This window comes from Pristis pectinata, chromosome 15 (assembly GCF_009764475.1).
Source record: "Pristis pectinata isolate sPriPec2 chromosome 15, sPriPec2.1.pri, whole genome shotgun sequence".
Lineage (NCBI taxonomy): Eukaryota > Metazoa > Chordata > Chondrichthyes > Rhinopristiformes > Pristidae > Pristis > Pristis pectinata.
Window position 1 is genome coordinate 27,664,019 of NC_067419.1, and position 27,718 is coordinate 27,691,736.

The window sequence follows — 27,718 nt, forward strand, 5'->3', positions numbered from 1 at the left end:
TAAGCTTCAATTCACATGGTATGCAAGAGTCTTCAATGTGTTTTTGTGATCAGTGAAGTAAGTTTGAGGAGTAGTCCTTGTAGTTTTGCATACAGCAGAGTCTTTCAAATAGCAACGAAAGAAGTGAACTCCAGATTCATCTTTTCCAGATCTGTCAATGTCAACCTACTGGTGAATGCCAAACCAATCCTAACTGGCAGGGCCTATGTGGCAGCTGGGCCTTGTGTGACATAATGCTGTCATGTGATGGTGGCTGGAACAATTCCCACACAAGAAACAGTTGAACAAAACTTTGTATGCCACCAGGTGTTGATGTCTATCAAAGCTGTCAAGCACTTTGAAATGCTTATGTATGTTCCTGGTATTCAGAAGTATTCAAAAAACTATTAAAATTCAATTCAATTATTACAATAATTATTTTTAAAAATTACTTACAAACACAAAGATATTTGAGTTTTAATGAATTAAAAAGATTAAAGCACACTCCACTAATACAATTAAACATAAGCTTCTTTATACTTAACTATACCCCTAGCTGCTGTTCCTCTCCATTCAAATGAAAAGGAAGAGCTCACTCTTCCTGTGCCAGTGCTAACCTGCACAGGTCTAGTGCTGGAGAACTGCAGCAAATTCATACTCCACCACTCGATTTCACATAGAGTCCAAGATCAGAGTGCAACCAGGAAACCACCAGCAGAGCTCAGCAAGTTTGGGACTTCTGCATTTATGCGGGATCCCTGAACTTTGGGTAGGGGGAAGTGGGTGGGGTAAACATTGACAATTTATCATGTAATACTTAGCATTTCCCAGCTAGATCCAGCACTATCTGCTTTAGTGATGCCGATTGAGTAATAGTCGTTGGCTATGACATGAGAGATCTTCCCTGCTAATTTTGAATAGTGCCTCAAGATCCTTAAGAGACATTTGTTTCAAATCTCATCTGAAATTCAGTACTTTTATAGTGCAGCAGACCTTCAGGTGTCTAGATCTATGTGTCTAGATCTTTAGACGGAGCTTGAAACCATAGCCTTTAACTCAAAAGTGATAAAGTCAACACTAAAGAATGGTGAGAATAGATTGCACATGAAGAGGTTATGAAATGTCATTCAATTACACGTTTATTTGTGGTTACACAGATGAAAGGAAGAAATTGCATTTGTAGGAGGACACTATGGGATGTCCTGAAGACATGTAAGGTATTCAATGGTTGCAAGTTTCTTATATCTATTGGCCAGGACAAGGACATACCTACTGTTCTTCCAATTATGCCATGGATTTTTGTTTCCAGTTTAAATTGGCCTCAAATGTTTTTATTTATAATGTTTTTCAGGTTTCTTTTTAACCCATGTACCCTTTTTCTTCAATTTTGCAATACCTATTCATTATTTCCACACTGAGAAATTCCAAGAAATGTTTCACCATTTCAAAGCAATTTCTTTTACAGAGAATTTTTGCTGAGAAAGAAATTTTAATCCAAATTATTGAACAATTATTCTCTGCTTAACTCCATGTAAACTAATACATTCACAAAAATGGATTGTTCTGAAATATATACACAATAAAATCTGTGGCAATTGCAGAAAATTGCCAAACAGGATTTTAAAAAATGATCCTGTCCTACAAAGAATGTCATGTTATGTTGTTAAAGGTAGTTAATATGTGTATAAAAGAAATGTAAAGGTTTTGGCCAAGAAACTTCTATATTAGGAAGATAATAAAGGAACACATTTAAATATGGGCTGTTGTTATCTGCCTTATGTGGAGGTTAGACTAACTAATACTTACCATCCTTAGTTTCTTTTTTGAACATACTCTTAATTGAATTATTTTGTAAAATATTGTTGAAACTAGTGAAAAGTTAGATTTTATGGTCTCCTACTCTGTTCTTCTTTATAACCAGTGAATAAATTTTATAAATAAAAACACTATCCACGCTTACACGATAAAGTATCTGGCACTGTCATCCTATTTGTTCTTTGGTTACTTTATAACTCACTGATAACCTTTGAAAGTTGAATGACCTCACAGGACATGAACAAAAAAAACTGCATTTAGAAGAATTGCAATTTAATTCATATTAATTAAAATGGCGACTATTTTTGCACCCAGTGGACTTCATTAATCTGAGTACATGAGCTCTAATTATCATAATAAATAGACATTTGAACCATGATTGTCTAATCATAGCCTGATGTCCTTTGTAGCTTTTGAAAATATAATAACAAGTTATTCTAGCACGTTTTAAAAAAATAGCTTCTTTACACTAAATATAAAAAAGTGAAATAATAAAAAGTTTCAGAATTCCAAGGACATCCAATTTTTGGAGTAAATTGAATAAGCAAACCTATTGCAATTTTGCTACAATTTTACTTGTGATGCACCATTTTAGAACTCCAGTCAGTATGGGGATGGTGCACTGCAGTAATGTTCTGCGCGACTGTTATCTCAAAAAAGAAATTTTAATTTTATTGCATTTCTCAATAAGATATTTAAACAACCTTCTCACTATTCCAAGTGTAGTCTAAACATTAAAAATAAAATCTGCTCTTACCAGTTTTATTTTCTGTGATTCTATAAACTCCACAATAGTGATCGTTTTACTCTTCTCCTTCATTTAAACTTTCCTTCTTTCTCAGAGCAGTGATGTGCTCAGCAACTATAGTACATGTGCTGAATATCAGTTCACAAAAACAAATGGTCTCTGACTTCTTGGACTTTAACACTAATCTGCTGTGGAGAGTAATTGGCAAACTCATTCTCCTGCAGGCTATTCAGCTCTTTGATGTTAGGTCAAGCAATGCAATTGTTAATATTTACTGGCTTACAAGAAACTATTTCAACAGCAGTTAAATAGAATGATGAAGAATCAATAAATCTGTGTTTCACTGTCTAATAAATTGAAGAAATATCCATGGTTGCATAATAGAGATTTTGCTTCTTAGGACTTGCCGTGACCAACAATATGACAACTGTTTTTATCTTTAATTCTCTTTTTTTACTAGAAATATTCTTTCCAAGAAGTACCTATGGTAACTTTGCCTGTAATATTCTGTTTGTGATAGGAACTGAATCAATAGATAACCAATCCAATTGGATTGCCAGGCAGCCAATGACCATAGAGCCTTGCCTCATAAATAAGCAAACATGAATTTATTTTAGTGAATTTCTTAATAAGGCAGTTCATGTTGATTTTGCTCTTAAGTCTTTGCTGCTGCAATTCTTTAATATTTACTTCTAATAATATTTTCTTTGGAATAATATTATTTTGAAAGTGATAAGTTCATGATACAATTTAAAACTATCAATCTATGTGATTGAGTTAAAATCGGATAAATATTGCTTGTTTTTCAGCCAAGAAATGGGTATAGACCATAGCTGTTTAGCACTGGAATGATCTGTGTTAAATCTTGGCAGAGAGTGGTCCCATTGTTATAATCTTCTGATCCTTCCTTAAGGCATCGTAGGTGGATACCTTAGACAGGCTTTAGACCACTTAAAAATATAAATTAGGAGCCTACAGTCTGTTGAAGAAGTAATCTAATCATCTCATTTCTGTGCACTTTCCTCATGTAAGAGTTAGAGACAAATTTGGAACAGAATAAGAATCTGAATTGACATAATAAATACAAAGAACAACAAAAGGAGGCAATTTTTCTTCAAATCTGTTTGAAGCAGAGGTAGTAAGAATGAATGAACAGCTACCAGAGATGCTCAGCTGTCTGTCTCTCTAGTAATCATAAATAATGGTTATGAAAACATTTCAATGTACATTCACAAGAATATATCTACTTGTATGCAATGGTAATTCACTCATACATAATTTTGAAACATATGTATATATATATTTTTTATGTAAAAACAAGGATTTACAGATTGCATTTTTATTTAAATGAAAAATCCATAGAATGGGTTTTAAACTGTCTTTTTAAACCTACTTTGAGTTGGCAGATTCACGGGGCCACTGAAGAATCCAAGTGACACAGGCAAAGGGCTTATAATGAATTAATTTCTTCCCCTTGGAGCAGAGGACATTGAAAAGAGGATTCTTGATAAATGCATTCAAGAGTATGGCTGATTTAGAAAGGATAAAAGGAGAGAGACTGTGCATGTTAGAGGAAGGTGCAAGGACCAAGGGCCTTAGATTTGAGCTGATGGGCAAATTAAAGGGGATGGGGCGGGGGATGTGAGAAAAAAACATTTTCAAGGAGAGAGTGATTGTGAGTTAGAAGTCACTACTTGTGGTAGAAGCAAAAAGTCAATCCAGGCTTTCAAAAGGGCAAAGGATGGGCATAATTTGTGGGACAATAGGGAATGAGAATGAACAAATTGCTCAAATAGGTAGCATTTGTGGACTCAGTGGCCTCCTGTAACAATTCTATGATTCATTGTGGATAATTCTGACTGGTAAGCCACAGGAAGGTATTGTCCATGACTTAGTGCTGCATTTGGCACACTGTAAGGTCCAGGACAATGTCTTCAGGGATGCACTGAACAGTGTGGGAAGAGCTACAGTTTAGGGCCCTTGCATCATTGAACACTGATTAGTTGGAATCTGTGTTAAATCGCAGTGAATTATTTGCTCAAATGTTGTAAGTAAATGTTAACTGATAATGTTTTAATGTTAAGTAGTTTAGCAGGATTGGTAAAGAAAATGTTGACTTGAATGTTCTATACTATATATGTGTGACTTTTCATGAATAAACTGTGCTTTGAAATTAAAAAAAATATTCAATTGCTTAATTTCTGTCTCAAATATCTCAGATCCTGTGTCCCCAAAGAAAGGGGAATTCATCTCCTACTTAAGCAGAGAGCATTGACAATACAGGTTTTCCCATACTGTAGATTTCCCAAATGTTGCACAGGCTTTCAGAAACACCGGCAGTGTCCAAAGCATATCCATGTGCATGCTTGTCAATGCTTGCTTGAAGGCTTTTTTCCTCATGAGTCCTCCAGAGTACTATCACTCTCTGGAGAGCTGGGACGCTAACTACTTTTTGCCCTTGGTTTGGCTGCAAGCCATTCTTGCCCCGGTGAAGAATCAAGTGAAGATTCTGCAACAAAACTACCCTGTACTGTTCAGCATCCGAGTTGGTGAGTGTGACTGTCGGGTGCGGTGAGCTACCTTCTGCAGCTTCTGACCTGGAACTGAGCAGGTTCTTGGCTCTCTGAATGAGAAAGGTATAAGTGTATAGTACAGGTGAGGGGAGAGGGCAGGTGAGAGGAGAACACTTAAAAGCTAACCGTCTGATGCAAGTCTGAAGCAATTTTGGGATAAGTGGGAAATGATCTGGGAGAAAGTGCAAATGGTTTCAATGACATCCAGACTACTGCTGGTCACTGGCTGTGTAGCAGTTGAGTCCATGATTGCAAGCACCACACAAACAGCGTGGGAACAGCTTTAGCTACCATAAACCATCAAGAGCTTCTGCACAGGATGAGCAAAAATACCAAAACTTATAAAGTAAAAAGTTGCCTGTCTGGGCTCTTATTCAATCAATAGGCAAGCCTGCTCTCCAAACCTGATGAAATATTTCTTGAAAGCATAATTTTGATTTTATGCTTTAATATCAGTACTATTTCATAACTGTAACAGCAATCAGTGAGTGAATTTAACAGCATCACAAGCGTGAATCTTGAATACAAAGCAACACCACAGGCACTTAACTCAATACAGCAGGTTTAACGTGACTGTCTCCAGCCACTGCTCCTGCTATCATTCACAGCATGGAATTAAATACATGAGTGTTGGGGAGAGGGAGACCGCGTGGAATTATGTGGAATGGACAGCTCAGCAAACTATTTTAAGTTTCTATTTTCAGAAACAGGCACAGTATCATTGCATTTCTCTTCCAGCACAATGCTATAATGTTAATGTTCCCTGCACACCACCCTGCCAGCCTTTTGGTCGTTAAAGTTGCCTCTTCATACTTTGTTAGTACTTACTGTGTTATGTATTAGAGAAGATGGCTCCATACAGTTGGGGGAGTCTTCATTAAAGCAACTTGATTCCAAACTGATTATATCATCGATAACATCATCCATCTAAAAATCAATGTGCAGGTTAAAATGACAATCAGAATATGGTGCCCTCAATTTCATTTTAAGTGGCAATCAAAAGGGAATAGACTGGAAGCTGCAATACATCGGAGTCCCTTTGTTATTACCTTGGCTAATAGCTCAGTTTTTAAGTAAACCTATAAATTTGACAAGCATTCATTAGTTAACCATGTAAATAAATGGCCACTACAGTGATTTCTGCATAGTACAGGTGAGGAGTGAGGGCAGGTGAGACAAGAATACTTAATTTTTGCTCATCCTGTGCAGAAGCTCATGATGGTTTATGGTGGATAAAGCTGTTCCTATGCTGTTTGTGTGGTGCTTGCAATCATGGACTCGGCTGCCACACAGCTAGTGACCAGCAGTAGTCTGGACGTCATTGAAACCATTTGCACTTTCTCCCAGATCATTTCCCACTTATCCCAAGATCACTTCAGACTTGCACCAGGCGGCTAGCTTTTAAATGTTCTCCTCTCACCTGCCCTCTCCCCTCACCTGTACTATACAGAAATCACTAGAGTGGCCATTTTCTTACATGGTTAACTAATGAATGCTTATCAAATTTATAGATTTCACTTAAAAACTGAGCTATTAGCCCAGGTAATAACACACAAATCTGTTAAAGCAGTTCATTCAGGAGCTTTGGATAAATACAAATCGACTGTATTGTTGATATGTCTTGATAGTTGCATTTATGTCATTGGTCCAAAAGTCAATGAGAATTGGTCAATGTGGTTCCCAGACTGATTGCCTTCTCAAACAACTTCACTTCCATATTTACATATAGTCATTTTATATTTACTGATAATAACTTGATGCTTTATATAAATTGTGGAAAACACGTGCTGCTGTTTAATTGTGACTGCTATTTTCAAATGAACAGTTCAAAATGTAAAAAGGAAGTGATTCAGCATCATAATGCACAGCTATTTATCACTTACACAGATACCATACATACCCACTTGTTTAATAAATGCATTAATATCAATATATCAATATTTCTATTACTGATGACATGCTTTTCTTTGTGTGGTCAACATCATGTCAAATTTACAGGATTGTTTGCATGCCATCCCAGTGCAAGGACAGAGTGATTTGGGAATTTTGCATTTAGTGGCCATCTTTTAATGGAACACAAAATACAAGTTCATGCCTGTAAACTTCTGCTGTGAGTTCTCTATCTTGACCATTCTATCAGGGGAAGTGGTGAACAGGAATTATGCAATTCCCTATGAAGATGATTGGATGAGAGTGCTTCTCTTTGGCCATTCTCACATTCTTCTCCAACTAGGAAGGTTACGAGCAGCGATGTTAGATCATGAAACATTTTAAGATACAGAAAAGTCCAAAAACTAGTGAGAAGATTATAAAATGACATTGAAAACATGTGCTTTTAAATTCCTGTGAGAGGAGCAAAAATTGAAGGTAATCTTAACTCTTGATTAAAAGGCAACAATGCAGACAACACAATGAAAGTCAAACAAATGGTTCAGATTGGGAAGGAATTACCACAGAAAACGTGAATAATATGTGAGAGAATTACAAAAGATACTCCAACCACTCAAATCTATCCTCACCAATAGCTTAACATTGGCTCTAATTGAGAACTTGAGGAAAGTCTCCAATTTGTCCTCTTAACAGAAGAGGATGCAAAAAAGGGAAAGTTTAAGATAGTTTTTAAAAATGTAGGAACTACTTTTATAAATCCTTTCTTTCAGAGCTTGTTTTGTCATTTATCACCGTTTCAAGTTACATTTAAGGAAATGAATTCAGACATTGGAATTTTAACAAACTTCTATGTTTCTATTTGAGAGTTAAAATTTCATCCAGTTAAAGCAGAATGACTGACTCTTCAAGAGAATATCAAAAATCCCCAAATGTGTAACATGTGGGAAATTACATCAGCCCTTCTTCCTTGAGCTCATATTTGTATGTATTCCCCAGCTGCCATTTGTAGATAATGCAAACACAAACGTATCAACGTATGAATGTTGGAAGACATACCTTAAACTAAATTTATTACGACTTGAAGGCATTTTGGCTTCAAGAAAATGTATTTGCTATTTTTATTTGAGATGGGAGTAGAACTAGAAGAATCATTTCGATATAATAGCTCATGGTGGATGGAGTTGGATTACTTTCACATTGCCCCCAAAATTCCTCAAAGTTGAAAGAATCCAATGAGGTCAATACAATATCTCCTTAAATCACCATAAAACTCCTTTCTGTCAATGCTTCAGTTCCTCTTACATTGTGAAGCTTCATTATATTATGGAAACAATGAGCTCTGAATAATGCACAGCCAAATGATAGAATTACACCGTTTGGCAAATTTTACATCACTTCATTGTTTATGCTTAAATAAATAGTTTGGTCATTTCTATATAAAACACACTCAAATATGAAACATTTCAGTATATGTGTAAGCTAAATTAGAATTGTGCTGCATCATTATTAGCAATTTTGAAATAAATTTGTAAGAATGGGAAGCGTGAAGAGCAAAGCGTAAAGAGATGAACTCTTACTGTATGACCCAGAAAAAGTCCATAAGTACCTGCATAAGGCCCTGCATGCAATTTTCAAACAATAATATGAAGTTAAATTAACACTGTAAAGCCACTTACAATTTTGCTTTCTAATTGAATGTAAGAAAAACATGCAAATATATTAAAAGATTACCTCATTTTCATGATTTGTTCCTAGAGACAGCAGTGTAATTGGACTATCAGGCATACTACTTTCACTGCCAGAAGGGAGATGACCATTTCTCATGACAGGAGGTGCTCCAACAGCCTCTCCTGGATGTGAGTGAGAAATGGAAAGGCTCTGATTGGAAAGCTTGGTGCCTAGCGCCAGGTACTGTTTCACCTGCTGCCTCTGTGTCTGGTGGATATGATACTTGGTTGAGTTTTCCAGGTGTGTCTGGACCTGTTGAAAATAGTGTGAAAAATTTTGAATACCTTGTTTATATTTCATGTTGATGGTAATAGAGCACAGGACCATGCATTGTCACTGTGTACAGTAGCACATTACAAAGATATTTCTGGCCTCAGGTACTCTACATTAACAGATAAAGGAAATCTTCACCTTCTCCAAAGAGCTTATTATATTGGTGTTAGGTTTAAAATAACAGAGATAAAACTGAAATACAAAGAAAATCATAAATTAAATCATTCAGTCATAGCTGTATTAGCTGAATCAACTGTTCTGCTTTTGTTTTGATTTATTGGAATATCCAAAATCAGTTTTGAATACAACAAAATCTAAATTCTATAATTTTCAGTATAATATAATCTGTTTAATTACTGGTAAATTAACACTTATATATTTAAACATAGCAAAGATAATAACCTTTGTTTCCACAAAGAAACACTGTCCTGAAACATTGAGTGATTTATCGCCAAACAAAAGACTTAAAAATTAATCGTAATAATTGAAGCCAGTCGTGGTCACTTGCTAGTTTACAGCGCTGCTGCAGACTAGAAGAGACACTAAAAACAAAACAAAATTAAGTTGTGCCACCATTCTAATGCCACCATTGTGGCATTAGAAACCAATACACTGCTGAACTATAGTGATGGTGATGGTGGGGGCAGAGGGAGAAGGTTGGGGGAAAATCATGAGTGCCTCAGTCTGCATGCAAAAGCATTAAAGTATTTGAATTTTGCAGATCATTGCTATAATCAGTTGCAAATGTTCATCAAAATGTACCTAATTCTCACCTTGTAATATGCATATTCCGATATGTGTGGCATTCTGGATCAGAGAAGAACGTGGTTCACTTGAAGTTGTGAGGACAACAATTCCTCAGCTCTCTCCAGAATTATCTTTCTACAGTCAGAATTCAGAAGAATACTAACGACAGAGCCAAGCAGAAGACTTTATAAACTGACAAGGAATGTTAAAGAATCTAATTGGCACAGACTAGACCATTCTTCCATTATGAGTGTGACAACTACTTCAGAGAGTTACTGATTTAGAAAGACGTCACTTTCCTTCAGTTTGATCATAACAATAATTCTACATAGTCTATTTATCACGAACACCACCGAGAAAGCACTCCTCTGCCTTGTTTTTGAGTAGCAACCATTTACCCAACTGTCTTCTCCCACATTTTCCTCCAGGGTCTCTATGGATAATGCACTGTTTGTTCTTCCTCTTTCAAAACATGCACTGATCATTTTTATTACTTATTTCTATAGCTCCTTGTGTTGCTTATATTTACATATAGAAGACCAGACTTTCATAAGCAGAGTGTTTGAAACAGCAAGAGTATGGTTCTACTGTAAACAAATATATAATATTGTGCATTTTCAATTTGATCCTTAGATTTGCAGTATCTGTAATGTTATAGGTAGCCTCAGGACACAGTTTTTATTTCTACCACAAAGCTACACTGGAGTTGAAGTGTATTTTTTTATAAATGCTGACTTTTTCTACAGGAGTAATAACAGATGCTTTTCTGCATTTACAAGATTAATTGGTTAAGGATTTTCATCTTTCTCTTTCAGAACCAGGCAAAGCTTCTGTATCAAAGTGTATAAATAGCAGGTCCCAAGGTCACTTTTATAATGTCTTCTGAAGTGCACTATGCAGATGTATTTTCTCTGTTTCACTAAAGTATTATGTCTAATACAAATTACAATTTCCTGCTTCTTGTGTGCGTATGTCAAAAATTGTAAAAAAAAAGTACAGTAATCTTCTGAAAAATACTGTATCATTGCTTTGAAGGTCTTGTTTAAATTAGAATGAATGAAATTAAAGAATTTTTTCTTTAATAACAATAAATTCTTATTTTCCAGATTAATCCCCAAGAAGATGAAATTTGTATTTAGTTCTGGTCTTTACTTCGAGAAGTGCAGGATACCAAAACTGAGAGCGTATCATCATCAGAAGGGGCTGTACATGCTGGGATTCTTTCCTCTCAAAGAAGGATGTCATTAAGCTGGAAAAGGTACAGAAAAGATTCACCAGTATGATGCTTGAGAGAATGGACAGGCTGGGGCTTTTTTTCCATGGAGCATAGGAGGCTAAGGGGTGACTTTATAGAGATATATAAAATCATAAGAGGCATAGATAAGGTGAATGGTCACAGTTTTTATCCCAGGGTAGGGGAGTCTAAAACACAAGGACATAGATTAAGGATGAGAGGGTAAAGATTTAAAAGGGATATGAAGGGCAACTTTGTCACATAGAGGGTCGTGGAATGAGCTGCCAGAGCTTGGAAAGGGATATGGGCCAAATGCAGGCAAATGGGACTACCTCAGTAGGCAATTTGGTCAGCATAATTGAGTTGGGCTGATGGGCCTATTTCTATTCTTGATAACTCTAAGACTCTAAGGTATCCCATTAAAATTGTGAAGAGTTTCAATAGACAAAATACTTCCACTTGCAGGGTAGAGTAAAACTAGAATCATTGGTTCTTAGCAGTGTAGAAGTAGGCCACTCAACCCATTGAACTGGTATTAATTTTTTATAAGAACCATCTAATCATTCCTATTCCCAGCTCCTTTCTTATGGTCCTGTCTATTTTCTTCCTTAAAACCATATCCAATTACCTTTTGAAAGCCTTGATGAAACCTGTTTTTATCCATTTTGAGGAGTGCATTCTAAATCTTAACTACCTGCACTGTGAATAAGATTTTTCTCAAGTCTTCTTTGGTTCTTTTTCACTACAGGATCACCCTTAATCCTATGTCCTCTGGTTCCTGGCCCTTCCACCATTGGGAATGGGACACCCAAATTATTTGGATTTGGCCCACAGCATCCAATAGATAGTTTAACTGAAGGATCTCTGTGGTGCTATAGTGCACTAGGCTCCTCTATGAACTCCTGCTTTGTGAGCATTGTTGGGGAAATGAGTTGGGGGTGGAGCAGAAAGTGGGGAATGAGGTAATGCAGGAAGGAAGATTGGCAGGGGCAGGTGGATCAGAGAAGGGACCAACCAAAGTCAAAGTTGAGTTTATTGTCATATGCACAGGTACATATGTGCAGAGGTGCAATAAAAAACTTACTTGCAACAGCATCACAGGCACATAGCATCCTATAAGCAGCATTCACAACATGAATTAAACATAAATTATACACAATTTTTACAAGAACACAAAAATAAACAAAGTCCATTTTAGTGCAAAGTGATCAAAGTGGTCACAATGTTGCTAAACTGCGGTGGTGATTAGGGTTTTGCCGGTTGGTTCAAGAACCAAGTGATAGAAGGGAAGTAGCTGTTCTTAACTACTTGTGGGGCTTCAGGCTTCTGACCCTCCTGCTCGATGGTAGCTGCAAAAAGATATGTTAACACCCAGGAATTTAAAGCTACTGACTCTCTCCACCAACGATCCCCCAATGTAGACTGGCAAATGTTTGCCCTCCTTCCCCTTCCTGAAATCAACATCCATGTGGGGATGGGGTGCTTAAGGGGTTTCAAGCAGATGATCAGAAGAATTGCTTTGAGCAGATGATGGCTGTGGTCAGGCAGATGAGTTCTGCTAGATGACAATAGATGTCAAGGCAACTGATGGGTGGAGACAATCAGATCAATGATCAATGATAGGAGGGGGGGCGGGAGAGTTCAAACAGATGATTGGTGGGTGTAGACAATGGGTGGAGGAGATAGGGAAAATGATAGTGGGGGACAAGATGATCATGGGGCAGAGGAATTGACTCGATGATAATGGGGAGGGTGAGTGTGGCAAATGATGCAGATGGCTCAGGGTGTTAAATGCTTGGGGAGAGCATCAGTAACAATAGAAAGTTAAAGAATGCACCTTCGTACAGGAAGATAGATCTGGTGGACTCCCTAGCAATGCCCAGATAAAGTGTAGCCCGTTAATTGAAAATGAAGCAGGCCTACTAAGACCTGCTTTTATCTGTGTAAAATTTAGTACTTGATGCCAAACGAGTGCTGTATGTTGTTTGTCATCACTGCATATGCACGCCACCTTTGTGTACTAATGTGTGTTGTGCATAAACATGGCACCAACTTTGACCCACACCCTTCTGCTCCAACGTGTAAATATTTCTGCAAACCCAAATATTTGAGCACCTCTGGCCCTGACTCTTCACAATTTTGAATACATCTATCAAATCTCCTTTCAATCTTCTTTTGTCTAAGGGGTCAAAGACAGTCACTAATACATTCATTTGGAAATTCAGGAAACCTCTGTCATTCCAGAACCATACAAAGCCCAAATGGTGAGAATATGTAACTCACAATCTCGGTACACTGAAGTATATAGTAAAGGCAGTAAAGGATACAAGACAAGTATACAAAAAAGAAAAAAAAACTTAAGTAATAACAGCAGAAAATGTTGGAAACACTTAGCAGGCCGGGCAGCATTTGTGAAAAGAGAAGCATAGTTAATGTTTTAGGTTGATGACTTCCCATTGGAATAGAATAAAATGTTGGTAAGATGTGTATTTTTACAGGAAATTTCATTGCCTCAGGAGCTTTCGAGCCAATAAAGTTATTTTTGTAAAATAGTTGTTCAATAGGAAATGCGCAGCCAATTTTAGTCACAGCAAGTGCTCATAAATGATAATGACCAAATAATTTGTTTTAATGTGGTTAATTAAGGAATATCAAGAATAACTCCATAGCCCTTCTTCAAAATCATGCAATGGGGTCATTTATGTTTGCCAAAAAGAGCAATTAGAGTCTTGGTTTAAAATTTCATTTGCAAACCTGTAGCACTGACAGTGTATCATTCCTTAATTCTGCATTAGAGTGATGGCTCAGACATTCTTGCTCAAGTCTCTGAAATGGGGTTTGTACTTCCACTTCTGAAACAGTGAAGGTGCTACTATGAGTCACAGCTATCTTAGAATGAGATGAAAGTAGGAGGGAGGAGGCTAATTTAGAGAATGGATTCATTTATCACATGATATGTTTCTATGCTGTAATTCTATCTAAAAACCAACCAAAAATATTCCTATATTTAGAACCGAATATTTTTCATGACAGTATTTCTATGCTTGAAGTGCAAACCCAGTAGGTTTTATTTTAAAATAATATCACTGATATACAGGTGGCTCATCACTCTTCAGTATAAGACTCTTCATTATTCATTATTATTATTCTTGTGAATGCTGCTTTTCTTGTGAATGCTACTGAAATGATGCTACACCTGTGAATACATGTACGTGTATATAACAATAAACTCGACTTTGACTAAGTATCACATAGTCAACTTCCATGTACATAGCGAAAACACCCAATTATACTTCCCCAACTGTCTCATCAGTTCCAAAATATTCTCTTCACCCTCTACTTGTCCATCTGGTCTTAAAGCACAGATTTGTTGAAATTTAATCTGATTTATTGTTACCAAAATTTAAATGGCAGTACATTCATACCCTGGCTTGATTCTTTCAACCTCCCAAATTGCCATCTCAGACTAAATGGAGTAGTGTGTAACGATGATATATTACCCTCCACCCCAACCCTATCCATTCTGTTGCCTTTTCTGCTCTCAACCAAATTCACAACATTATCTACCTTCAATTTCACATTTGTTCATGGTCAGGGAAATAGAAGACTGCGCAACCATAGAATAATAGAACATATTAAATGACCCAACAGTCCTGTGCCAGCTCTTTCAAAGATCTGTCTGATTTGTCCTACTCCTCTTCCCTCACAAAATATCATGCACCCACTTTATAAGCACAAAGTACAGAGGGTGGAATCCTGCAAAACTTGTCAAACACCATTTGTATAATTTACCCAGTTTGTTTAATTTACTTGCCTTTTCATCTTCTTTAATCTTGTCAAAATTAAATCCAGCTTGGATTTAGTGTCTTTAACATTGGAAAAAGTTCCAAACCACTTTGTACGATATTAAGCAGGCTAAAATTGACACTGCACCAAAAGAATAAAATATTATGAGGTGCTACTAATACCATGGACAAGCAGACAGATTTTAAGGATGGTTTTAAAAGAAGAAGATTGAGAAAGTGCGAGGCTGAAAAAGTAGTATAGTGTACGTAAGTGTAAATGTAACTTTAAGAACTGAGTGGACAATGTGTTACGGCTTTTGATACACTGTTGAAGTTATGAGTTTATTGCCTTTCCTTCAATAAAGGATGTGCTATTGATAACTCTACCTCCATTGTTTGCCTTTGTAAGTAGAGACACTATTGAGTCTGCAGACATTACAAATGGTCACTAACAGACTTGGAGGAATCCAAGGTACTTAGAAGATCATAGCACTTGAGAATATCAAAGGCATCAGAAGGGACAAGGCTGGGGAGTTGAGCACAAGGATGTAACATGCTAGTGGGTTGGATGCCAATGTATGTTAGCATACACTGAGGTCATGGATAAAGAGGACTTGGTAGCGCTTAGTACAAGGACAGTAGAGCTTTGAATGAGCTTAATCCTATGGAAGGTAGAAGATAGGTCAATTGAGCATTATAGAAGTCAACTCCACAATAATAAAAACACAGTTGTGTGTTTCAATTTCCAATAAGATGAGATATTATGCTGTAGCGATGAAAATAGGTGGTCATTATGATGGTGAGAACAAGGCTCAGAGAAGACCAAAGCTTAATTTTTTGATAGTTGCTCTTCATGGCACGGTCTTTCAAATTGAAATTTTGGAATATAATGTCTGCTTTCTGTTTCAGGTTCAGAAAAAAATTATTACCAGTGTAGCTCCAGTATAAGATGCCATGTAGTTTGTTTTAGGTCCTTTCAAATGCCTCAGCCCACCTCTTCCAATATTTATTGAATTAATTCAACACTTACATAATAAATCATGAGGGTACAAGCTAACAGCAAATATAGGTACTAATATATTCTTAGAGATGAACTGCTTCTTGTGAATCTATGTTTGAAGTTGATCTCTTCTACTCAATGAATTGATTGATTGCAAACACCAGATTGAACCACAGCTCACTGTTAAAGTCACTGACCTCTTTCTGTTGTGCAAAGACAGTGCACTCCTAAATGATCAGTGACTTTACTATTCATGATTGGAAAGACAAGTATTGCACTTTCTCTTGCATAATAGGTCCTTATATATATTCAGTAATGTCCAGTGGATATTTTTCAGCATGGTTTCCTACCCAAAACAAATTTATGAAGGTTAGAGTACAGTATTACTTACAATAAATCAAAAAGGCACAACTTCTCTGCTGATAACCACTCTCTGCAGAAAGTTGTGGACACGGCTTAGCACGTCACGAAAACCAGCCTCCCCTCCATGGACTCTGTCTATACTACTCGCTGGCTCGGTAAAGCAGCCAGCATAATCAAAGACTCCACTCATAGAACCATAGAACAATACAGCACAATACAGGCCCTTCGGCCCACCACGTTGTGCCAACCTTTAAACCATGCCTAAGACTATCTAACCCCTTCCTCCCACATATCCTCCTATTTTAAATTCCTCCATATGCTTATCTAACAATCTCTTGAACTTGACCAACGTATCTGCCTCCACCACCACCCCAGGCAGTGCATACCATGCACCAACCATTCTCTGGGTGAAAAACCTCCCTCTGATATCTCCCTTGAACTTCCCACCCATTATTTTAAAGCCATGCCCTCTTGTATTGAGCATTGGTGCCCTGGGAAAGAGGTGCTGGCTGTCTACTCTATCTATTCCTCTTAATATTGTGTATACCTCTATCATGGCTCCCCTCATCCTCCTTCTCTCCAAAGAGTAAAGCCCCAACCCCCTTAGTCTCTCCTCGTAATCCATACTCTCCAATCCAGGCAGCACCCTGGTAAATCTCCTCTGCACCCTTTCCAACGCTTCCACATCCTTCCTATAATGAGGCGACCAGAACTGGACACAGTACTCCAAGTGTGGTCTAACCAGAGTGAGACCTGTGAGGCAATTTTCAGTGATCTGTGGATATGAACGCCCAGATCCCTCTGCTCCTCCACACTACCCAGTATCCTACCATTTACCTTGTATTTCGCCTTGGAGTTTGTCCTTCCAAAGTATACCACCTCACACTTCTCCGGATTGAACTCCATCTGCCACTTCTCAGCCCAGCTCTGCATCCTATCAATATCCCTCTGCAAGCTTTGACAGTCCACCACCGACCTTTGTGTCGTCTGCAAACTTGCTAACCCACCCTTCTACCCCCTCATCCAAGTCATTAATAAATATCACGAAAAGTAGAGGTCCCAGAACCTATCCTTGTGGGACACCACTAGTTACAGCCCTCCAATCTGAATGCACTCCCTCCACCACAACCCATCCTGGACTTCCTCTCTTCTCCTGCGCCCCCCGCCCCCACCCGCATCGAGCAGAAGATACAAAAGGCTGAAAGCACCAACCACCAGGCTCAAGGACAGCTTCAATCCCGCTGTTATAAGACTATCGAATGGTCCCCTAGAACTATAAGATGGATTCTTTACCTCACAATCTACCTCATTATGGCCTTGCACCTTATCATCTCCCTCCACTGCACTTTCTCTATAACACTTTATTCTGCATTTTGTTTACTGTTTTTCTTTGTACTTCCTCAATGTGCCGTTGTAATGAAATGAACTGTATGGATGGCATGCAAAACAAAGTTTTTCACTGTACCGCGGTACATGTGACAATAATAAACTAATTTACAATTTACAACTTTAAAATGTTACTCATCTCATTTTCTGAGATAGGGTTAAATCAGTAATCCCTTGATGTATCCATTGATTGTTTTAATAGAGAATGGTATATGTCTCACAATAACATTCTCATTTCATCCTAATTATCTTGATTTACCCAGACTATAGACAAATTTTAGCCCAGAGTATGTCAGATGCTTTCCTATTGATTTTGCTAAAATGCTTGTTAGTTGGAGGGTCTTTAGGCAACTGGAAATCTTGTTTCTGGTGTTGGTGGAGTAAGATGAGAGGTGAGGGGGAGGGGGTGGTTGAGATGGTTAGAGGGGTAGATGTAAAGTAAATGAAACTTCCTCAAGCCTTCAACCTCCAGTCATTGTAATTTTGATTCAAATATCCCTGGTATTCAAACAGTTGTGCCTTCATTAGCAGCACTCACCTTGAGTCATTCAGAATATTGCAGGATTATCCCGCTCCAAAAACTTGGCAGTCTGAGCACCAGTGCCACAGTCAGGGACTGCTGTCCTCTGATAGAACATTTAACAAAGGCCTCATGGGCTCTCATGCAAAAGATCCCATGACCTGATTTCAAAGGAGATTAGGGGAGTTCTGGCAGATATTTCTCCCTCAATTTCACGAAAAAGGAAGTTGGTTTCATTATTCCTACGTTGCTGTTTGTGGAAGCTTGCTCTGCAAAATTGGCTGCAAAAATGTTATATTACACTTCAAAAGTTTTTCATTGGCTGTGAAGGGGATTGGAACATCCTGAAGACATGAAAAGGTGCTATGTAAAGGCTACTCTTTCCATCCCTTTTCTTCAAAATGTAAAAGGAGAAAGATCGACAGTTGAAATCACAAAATGCGGTTTGTTTTCTCAACTATGACTAACTTCACAGGTGTTCCAAAATGCAAAGCTGGCCACAGATGAGCAAGGTCTTCCCCATTCAATCTGAGACCACAGGGATCTGGAGGAAGTGTCAATAATGCAGGTAAGGGAATGCTTGATATTAGGAAGACTCATGGCAATGAAGTGCTGCCAAATAACCGAAGGGCATACACAGAGACTGTTCACAACTGCTTAGTGCGCTGGGATCAGAGAAGAACTGGGATCTAATTGGTTAATTTCAATATAAAAGGAACAAATATAGGAATAAATTTCCACAGTGATCCTTCTACACTGCTCTGACTTCACTGGAAATGGTGCTGAAACAGTGTAACTGAGAGCAGTGCAGGCAGATCTCCTTTCCTGTGTGATTTGAATCTTTGTAAACAACGTGGGGCATCAACATACATTCCATTTTGTCACAATGAACACTGGAAAATCTACTTCTGTTGAATGCTTAAAAACCTATTTCTTTCACCCATAAGGCTTCGGGTCCACTATAAAACATTGGGACCTGGTGCAATCCTGGTCAGCTCGTTTGGGGCATTGAACTACAGCTGGCTACTTCCTTCGAGCTATTTCCTGGACATTCCAGTGTTACTTCTATGATCCACTATCTTGTTATTTTCTGGAGAATGTCCTGCACTGCTGTTCTGAGATAGCACCATGAGACAGTTCAACTCCACTTGTAGCCACTCCACAAGATCTGTGGTTTCTCAGATGAGTTGATCCAATGATAGCTGTATTTGCCCATGAGCTACTAAGTTACCCTGGGTGAAATTATATGTACACCATTCACAAGTGATGCTAGAATTTAATATGAGGAGACTGAGCAGCAGGACCTGAAGCAGTTGATCAGTGAAGAAATGTTTAGTAGAAACTCCATCTCCATCACTTCTCTCTTCATCACCACCCTCATTGTTCTCTGCCCCATCGTATAGTCATAATTCAGAAAGAGGACATACTTTCCCATCTTTATCAACTTCCACCCTACCCCACACCCCAGTCTTGTCCTTTCTATTGATGTGGTACACCTCCAAAAAAAGAGATTGATTGATAAGAATAGATTAAAAATTAAGGAGGTTAAGCAGACAGAAAATTGTGGTTAGTATCATTCTTTATCAGGAAACTATGGCAAAGGAATTTTTGCAGTATTAAGTCCCAATTTCATCATTGCCCAAGGCAGGGGTAGAGTGGTTCCTCATATGTTCTATGTTCTTCTTCCATGGACTGAGGCATTTTGATAAATGCCTGATTCCCATGGGCATTGCATATCAATTTTGCATGCAGATTAACTAAGGGTAAGAATAGCAGGTGAAGAATCTGTGTCATGTGACACAGAAGAGTGGACAAACAGATGTATGCAGTCAGTCAGTCTATTCAAAATGGAAGGTGGATTTTTGGGTCGTCCAAGTGATTGCTGTTAGGGGATATGGATAGCTGTAGTGAAGAATGCTGTTACATACCCTCCCATCCAGCCACTAATGACAGTGGATTATGAAGAGTTAGTTATCCAAGTGCTCCTTGCAGTATGTGAAGCATACAGAAGGTGCAAAATAAAGAAAAGGGAGAGTGACCCCTGTATTATTTAAACTTCCCTCATAAGACCATTGAACTTTTCTACAATCCAGGTGGAGAAGTTTAGTATGTCACCTCTTACCCACCCCTCACATGGCATAAGTGACATTGCTGGCTGGTTTCTTGCTCAGGACACCCAGAAATATATCTATAATTTCCTGGAGATCTGCTTGCAAGTTAAGTTCTGTGAAATGTTGCCATCTTGTTCCTTGTCAGTGCACCATGCACTGTAGCCTAGTGTGATGGCACGTGACAGCTACCCCTTCAATTGTTATCCTTGAATAATCCCAAGAACCATGAGATAGGCAGCAATACATCCATACCTAAACCTACATTTAGCATTCAGTCAGGATTTTCATTCTCAAGGTTGTAACTTCATTTCCATGTTCTTTAGCAAATTGCACTTTACAGCTTTTAAGTATGATTTGCATTATCCACTACACCAATAGATAGGTAAATGAAATGATCCAAAACCCCTTGTGTAAATCTTTTATTAACGTAAGAGCAACACAAGCCAGCATGTGTAAATTCACCCATATTTCTGTTAAGTGTGACACCACCATAGCCATATTCAATTGCAGGTGTCAATTACAAAATCTCCCCATCCCAGTGTCCATGATATTTATTCTTTAAATAACCATGTTCTTGTCAAATGTAGAATACACTTAAAAGTTCCACAGCTGACATGGAAGAGAAGAATCTATTCATTGGAGATTGACCGAACTTCTGATCTGAAAACTAACCTCTTGACATTTGCCTGTAATTACCATAATAAAATTCATAGCCTAAGACTGGATTTGTTGCTAAATAATAAATAGCCCAAATGTTTAATGCCAAGGAACGTTATTTCAAACTGCATAGCTTACGCCTTTTAGCAACTAAAAATAGCAGTTACGATATACAAAATAACTTCTGTAATGTGCTAGTTAATCTAACATGCCCCAAGCTGAGAATGAAGCAAATGTTCAAAGTACAGCTCCCAAAGAACACCAGAGTTATAAAATGCGTGAACACATCTGCACAAAAATAGCACTGTGGAGAGTAATGGTCATTTCTTCAAAAAAAATGCAAAGTATTCAAAGGGTCCTTGGTTAATCGTTATCTTTAGTAGTCCTCAGGATCGAGGATGACTTGCTTCCAATCTGGTTTTGTGGATTTGAGGTGACAAATGAAAACAATGCGGGAACCACAGGCTCTTCCACAATGGGGCACGAGTGCCCCACAGGGCAGGCAGGTGGATAGGTTGTGACATGGTTACCCCTTCTGCCATTTATGCAGGGATACAGCAAGAAAGATTGAGAAAAATGTCAGGGCAATGCTTGACTGAGATTGGTTCTGTTGTAGATGTGTTGTTTAGGATAATGGCAGGCATGCTGTCATGAGCAAATGTAAGATCGAGATGAATATTTGTGGCATCAAATCGGAGGATGGTCTTCCACAATCCTTCCAAATTAATGGAGTCAAATGCTTTAGTAAGATTGGTATTGGTTTATTATTGTCACTTGTACCGAGGTACAGTGAAAAACTTGTCTTGCATACCATTCGTACGGATCAATTCATTACACAGTGCATTAAGGTAGTACAGGGTAAAAACAATAACAAAATACAGAGGAAAGTGTCACAGCTACAGGGAAGTGCATTGCAGGTAGACAATAAGTTGCAAGGACATAACAAAGTAGATTGTGAGGTCAAGAGTCCATCTCATCGTATAAGAGAACTGTTCAACAGTCTTACCACAGTGGGATAGAAGCTGTCCTTGAGCCTGGTGGTATGTGCCCTCAGGCTCCTGTATCTTCTGCCTGATGGGAGAGGGGAGAAGAGAGAATGACACGAGTGGGGGGGGGGGGGGTGGTCTTTGAATATATTGGCTGCTTCACCAAGACAGCAAGAGGTATAGACATAGTCCGTGGAGGGGAGGCTGGTTTCTGTGATGTGCTGGGATGCATCCACAACTCTCCGTAGTTTCTCATGGACCCGGGCAGAGCAGTTGCCATACCAAGCCGTGATGCATCCAGATAGGATGCTTTCAATGGTGCATTGATAAAAGTTGGTAAGTGTCAAAAGGGGACATGCCAAATTTCTTTAGCCTCCTGAGGAAGTAGAGGCGCTGCTGAGCTTTCTTGGTCATGGCATCTACGTGGTTGGACCAGGACAGGCTATTGGTGATGTTCATTCCAAGGTACTTGAAGCTCTCAATCCTCTCGACCTCAGCACCATTAATGTAGACAGGTGCATGTGCACCACCCCCCTTCCTGAAGTTGATTACCAGCTCTTTTGTTTTGCTGACATTGAGGGAAAGGTTGTTGTCATGACATCATGTTACTAAGCTCTCTATCTCCTTCCTGTACTCTGATTCATCATTATTTGAGATATGTCATGCTACCGTGGTATCATCTGCAAACTTGTAGATGGAGCAGAATCTGGCCACGCAGTCATGAGTATATAGGGAGTAGAGTGGGAGGCTGAGAACGCAGCCTTGTGGGGCACCAGTGTTGAAAATAATCGTGTTGGAGGAGTTGCTGCCTATCCTCACTGATTGTGGTCTGTTGGTCAGAAAGTCAAGGATCCAGTTGTAGAGGGAGGTGTTGAGTCCCAGGTCTTGGACTTTGGAGATGAGTTTGTTTGGAATTATAGTATTGAAGGCGGAGCTGTAATCAATAAACAATAGTCTAACATAGGTGTCTTTACTGTCCAGATGCTCCAGAGCTGAGTGTAGGGCCAGGGAGATGACGCCCACTGTAGACCTGTTTTGGCAGTAGGCGAATTGCAGTGGGTCAAAGTTGTCTGGGAGGCTGGAGTTGACGCATGCCATTACCAGCCTCTTGAAGCACTTCATGATGGTGGACGTCAGAGCCACCAGTCGGTAGTCATTAAGGCATGTTACCTTAATTTCCTTAGGTACCCGGATGACATTGGTCTTCTTAAAACAGGTGGGAACCTCAGATTAAAACAGGGAGAGGTTAAATATGTCTGCAAATACCCCTGCCAGCTGATCAGCACAAGGTCTGAGCACAGGGCCAGGGACACCATCCAGGCCAGATGTTTTCCTTGGGTTCACTCTCCGGAAGACTGATCTTACATCCTCGACGGTGACCATGGGTTCAGTTGGATTGGAGCCTGTCAGGGTGGGTGGTGACAAACCGATCCCCTTCTGTTCAAAATGCACATAGAATGCGTTAAGCTCATCAGGAAGGGCTGAGGTGTTGCTGACTATGCTGCCTGACTTCGTTTTGTAAGCCGTTATAGTATGTAAGCCCTGCCACAACTGACGGCTGGTCTGGGACTCTATTTTGAACCAGTATTGTCTCTTGGTATTCCTGATAGCTTTTCGGAAGTTGTATCTTGATTTCTTGTAGAGGTCAGGGTCACCTGATTGGAATGCAGCAGTCCTCAACTTCAGTAAGGAGTGGATCTCCCGGTTCATCCATAGTTTCCAGTTTGGGAACACCTGTACTGTCCTCTTTGGTACACAGTCCTCAACACACTTGCTGATAAAGTCTGTGATGGTGGTGACATACCCATCTAGGCTGGCAGCTGAGTCTTTGAACATGGACCAGTCCACTGACTCAAAGCATTCGCATAGAAGCTCATCTATTTCCTCAGACCAGAACTGCACGACTTTCTGTACCAGATCCTCCTGTTTCAGTTTCTGCTTGTATGCAAGGAGGAGGAGCACAGCCTGGTGGTCTGATTTACCAAAGTGAGGGCGAGGAGTGTCTCGGAAGGCATCTTTGATGGTCAAGAGTGTTAGGGCCCCTGGTGGGACAGGAGACGTGCTGGTAGTATTTTGGTAATACTCTCTTGAGGTTGGCCTGGTTGATGTCACCTGTAATAATGAAGAGGTCCTCAGGGTATCCTGTCTCAAGGTCGTTGGCCACAGAGTATAGTTCCTTGAGTGCAGGCTTCATGTCCATCTGGCGTGGGATGTAGACTGCCATCAGGATAGCTGAAGTGAACTCCCGTGGCAGGTAGTATGGGCGACACTTCACCGTTAGATATTCCAGGCTGGGACCATCACATCCGAGCACCATGAGTTATTGATTAAGAAGCAGACCCCTCCGCCTCTAACTTTGCCTGAGGCTGCTGTATGGTCCATTCGGTGGTTTGAGAAGCCCTCAGGTTGCATGGCACAGTCAGGTGAAGAAGGGCACGTAGAGTGGCTGGTGCTGCTTCCTGCATTTCTCTTGGAGTTGTTGTGTCCATAAAATTCATGTTCACTGTGCTTCTAAAAGGACAGAATCTCCGGTAGAATTCGGGGAGCAGCCCTTCAGCCACTGAGAGCGCAAACAACTGAGGAGGACTCTGACAATGACCCCTCTGTAGTTACTTGTCTCCTTTCTTGAAGATGGTCACAATTACAGCATCTCCCATGTCCCCTGGTATATTCCCAAATGTGGACAATAAGATTATGGATTCAGGACTGAAGTTTTTCACTGCTGAGGTTTAGTATCTCAGAGAGGATACCGTTGGCTTGCAAAGCCTTGTTGTTTTTCAGTTGGAATATGGTCTTTTGACTTCTTGTCGGCCAGGAGTGGTGGAAAGGCTGGACTGAGTAGGTTGCTGTAGGATGGAGTGAAGGATGCTCATGTCTAGGACAGGGTTGTGGTTGAGTTCTTTGAAGCGTTCCTTGCAGCATGTATGGCGTGTCTCTGTCATTGAAGCATGATAATAAGTTCACCCTCATTCTCAGTGGATGGGTGCCTAGGTACCTCGGCCATAGATGGCCTTGACAGGGTTGAAGAACCCACACTTGCCATGTCAGTAAGTTACTGAGCCTCCCGGTCTCTTTCCACCCACCATCTGTTCTTTATGTCAAAGATTTTTCTGTTGGTCTCTGCCTTCAAATTCCTGTACAGCTGATGATGCTAACTTTGGATGTGTAATTTTTACTCTTGACTGTTAAATGGGAATAACTCCACTGCTCTACATGAAAATAATGCTATAGGATCTTTTACAATCAGCGAGTAGATGGGACTTAGGTTTAACATCTTATCTGAAAGAAAGCATTAACTATGAAATATTCCCTCAGTACAGCAATGAAGGGTCAATCTGGATGTAGTCTCTGGACTGGAACTTGCACTTACAACCTCTGACAAAGTGCAGCCAATAGAGGTTGGAATCGACAATGTAAATTGCATAACTTGTGAAAACTGGAGATATAATGATGAAAAATAATTCATTGGACTCAGGCTATTTCCTTTCACAATTAAAATTGATGTTGCAACCATTACTATTTAACCATTACTATTGCTATATACAACAATTACTATATACAACCATTACTATTGACCATTTACAACCATTACACACTATTTGTGAGATCTTGTGGCTTAACTGAGATAATATTTTTAAATCATTGGCAACCACACTAAGAACAATACAGGCAGAGATGATCATATAATGATAATCCAGCAGCATGAGTAATAGTTATGTCACTGTCTTAAGCTTTGACATAGGTCCTGTAACAACAAGTCTGTGAAATTGGGGAGTGGGAAGAGGAGGAAAATCAGTGAACTATTTTCCTGATTCATTTCTGTCCGGTAAAATGTACATGCTCTGAATTATACTGTAGCATCTTCTACATTGTAATGTAATTGAGGACACAACAGGGTGCATAATAGGGAACTGGTAAACGTAGTCTATTTGGATTTACAGAAAGTATTCAATGCGGCGCCTCAAGGTAAGAGTACACAGTACTGGGGTAATATATTGACAAGGATAGGGATTGGCTAAATTAGAGAAAACAGAGCAAGATAAATGGGTCATTTTAAGGTTGGCAATCAGTATCTACTGGCTGCCACAAGGATCAGTGCTGTGGCCTCAATTATTTACAATCTATATTTTATGACTTTAATGAAGGGACTAAATGTACAATAGTCAAGTCAGCTAACAATACAAAATCTGTGATTCAGCAAGTTGTGAGAAGGATGCAAAGAGCCTGCAAAGGGATATATATTGTTGAAGTGAAGGTGGCAGGAGTGTGGTAGGCTGAGCCTATACTCACTGGAATTTTGAACAATGAGAGGCAATCCTACTGTAACATGTAAGATTCTGCAAGGGATTGACAGAGTGAATGCTGAGAGCATGATTCCCCTAGCAGGGATATCTAGAACTAGGGGGAACGGTTTTGGAATAAGTGAGCATCCATTTAAGACAGAGACGAAGAGAGTCAGCGTCTCTCTGACTGCTATGACTCTACCCCAAAGAGCCACAAAGGTGAAGTAATTGAATACTTTTAAGGGAGAGATCAACTGATATTTGAAATACAAGAGATCTGAGGAAAGAGCAGGAAAGTAGTGTTGAGGTAGTTACTGAATGGTGAAGCAGGTCTGTAAGGCCAATTGACCATCTCTTTTTCCTGTCGCTTATATTTTTATGTCCTTATTAGGAAGTATAAGTAAATACTTTCTGCACTTTTTAACGCTCCATTGAATTTGAAAAGATGTGTTAATTATGCATGTGGAAGTGACTAAACATACAAATATTCATAAACCGTTGGAAATCAGTTGAGCAATTGAAAGAATTGACCATCATTTAAAAAGATATACAAGTAAAAAACGAAAGCACTTAAAAACATTTTGAGTGAACTCAAATATTTAAAAAGAAAATAAAATTACCAACACTTACTCAATCCCTAACAGCCGTTCTCCTCCAATGAAATAATTAGATCAGGTCTTTCTTTTGCTAGTGTTCCAGCATATTTGCCCACATATGTGCTGTAGAACTGCCACAAAATTGTACTTCACCAGTGGACTCCAGCGCAAGAATCTCAAACCTGATGAGAAATGACCAGCATTTCCCAGCAAAATCCAGCCCACTCTGAATGAGGTAAAATTGAACTATGAACTATGACTTCTGTGTTACCCAAGGCATTTCCAAAATGAGTGCATTCATGGTAAATGAATCAATAACAAGTCACATAGCTTAGTGTTGAAACAGATTCAAAACCCAAAATTTACTGGATTTTGATATTTGCAATAGAGGGAATGCAGCTAAGGTTTAACAAATTGATTCCTGGGATGGCAGGTTTGGCACATGAAGAGAGATTATGCAGTATGATACTAGACTCTTTTGAATCTGGGAGAATGTAAAGTGAAGTCATTGAAATGTACAAAATTCTGAGACAGTTTGGCAGCATAAATGCAGAGTTGATATCTTCCCTAGCTGGGGTTTCCAGAACCAGGGAAAGCAGTCTCAAAATAGGGGGTCAGCCATTCAGGATAGAGATGGAAAGAAATGTCCTCATTATTTCTCTATCTTTGAGCAGTATGGAGGCTCCATCACTGATATTCAAGGAGGGAATAACAGAGTTTCAGAGTTTTTAGGGAATCAAGCGATAAAATGTTAATACAGGAATGCACACAGTCTTTTTCCCAGGGAAAGGGCATCAAAGACTAGAGGACATAGGTTTAAGGTGAGAGCGGAAAGATTTAAAAGGGACCTGAGGGGCAATTTCTTCATGCAGAGGGTGTTGCATATATGGCATGAGCTGCCAGAGAAGTGTTTGAGCCAGGTTAAAAGATACTTGGACAGGTACAACGATAGGAAAAGTTCAGAGGCATATGGCCAAGAGCAGGATATTGGGACAAACTTTGATTGGCATCTTGGTTGCGTGGACATGTTGGGCCAAAGTGCCG

At 39.2% G+C, this 27,718-nt stretch overlaps 1 protein-coding gene across 7 annotated transcripts in view; it reads right to left on the reverse strand.

The window, feature by feature from the left end:
* LOC127578441 (transcription factor EC-like) overlaps positions 1-27,718 on the reverse strand; it is a 102,852-nt gene that overhangs the window by 16,005 nt on the left and 59,129 nt on the right. For 3 of the 7 annotated variants that reach the window (XM_052030461.1, XM_052030460.1, XM_052030462.1), the window contains exons 2-3: positions 8,737-8,985; positions 5,944-6,042 (exon numbers count right to left, since the gene is read on the reverse strand). In XM_052030461.1, coding sequence (XP_051886421.1) covers positions 5,944-6,042; positions 8,737-8,985 — 348 coding nt within the window. Of the gene's footprint in view, positions 1-524; positions 700-2,551; positions 2,741-5,943; positions 6,043-8,736; positions 8,986-27,718 lie in introns of those variants that run through there. The other 4 variants (XM_052030468.1, XM_052030464.1, XM_052030465.1 and 1 more) reach the window with 3 other exon arrangements.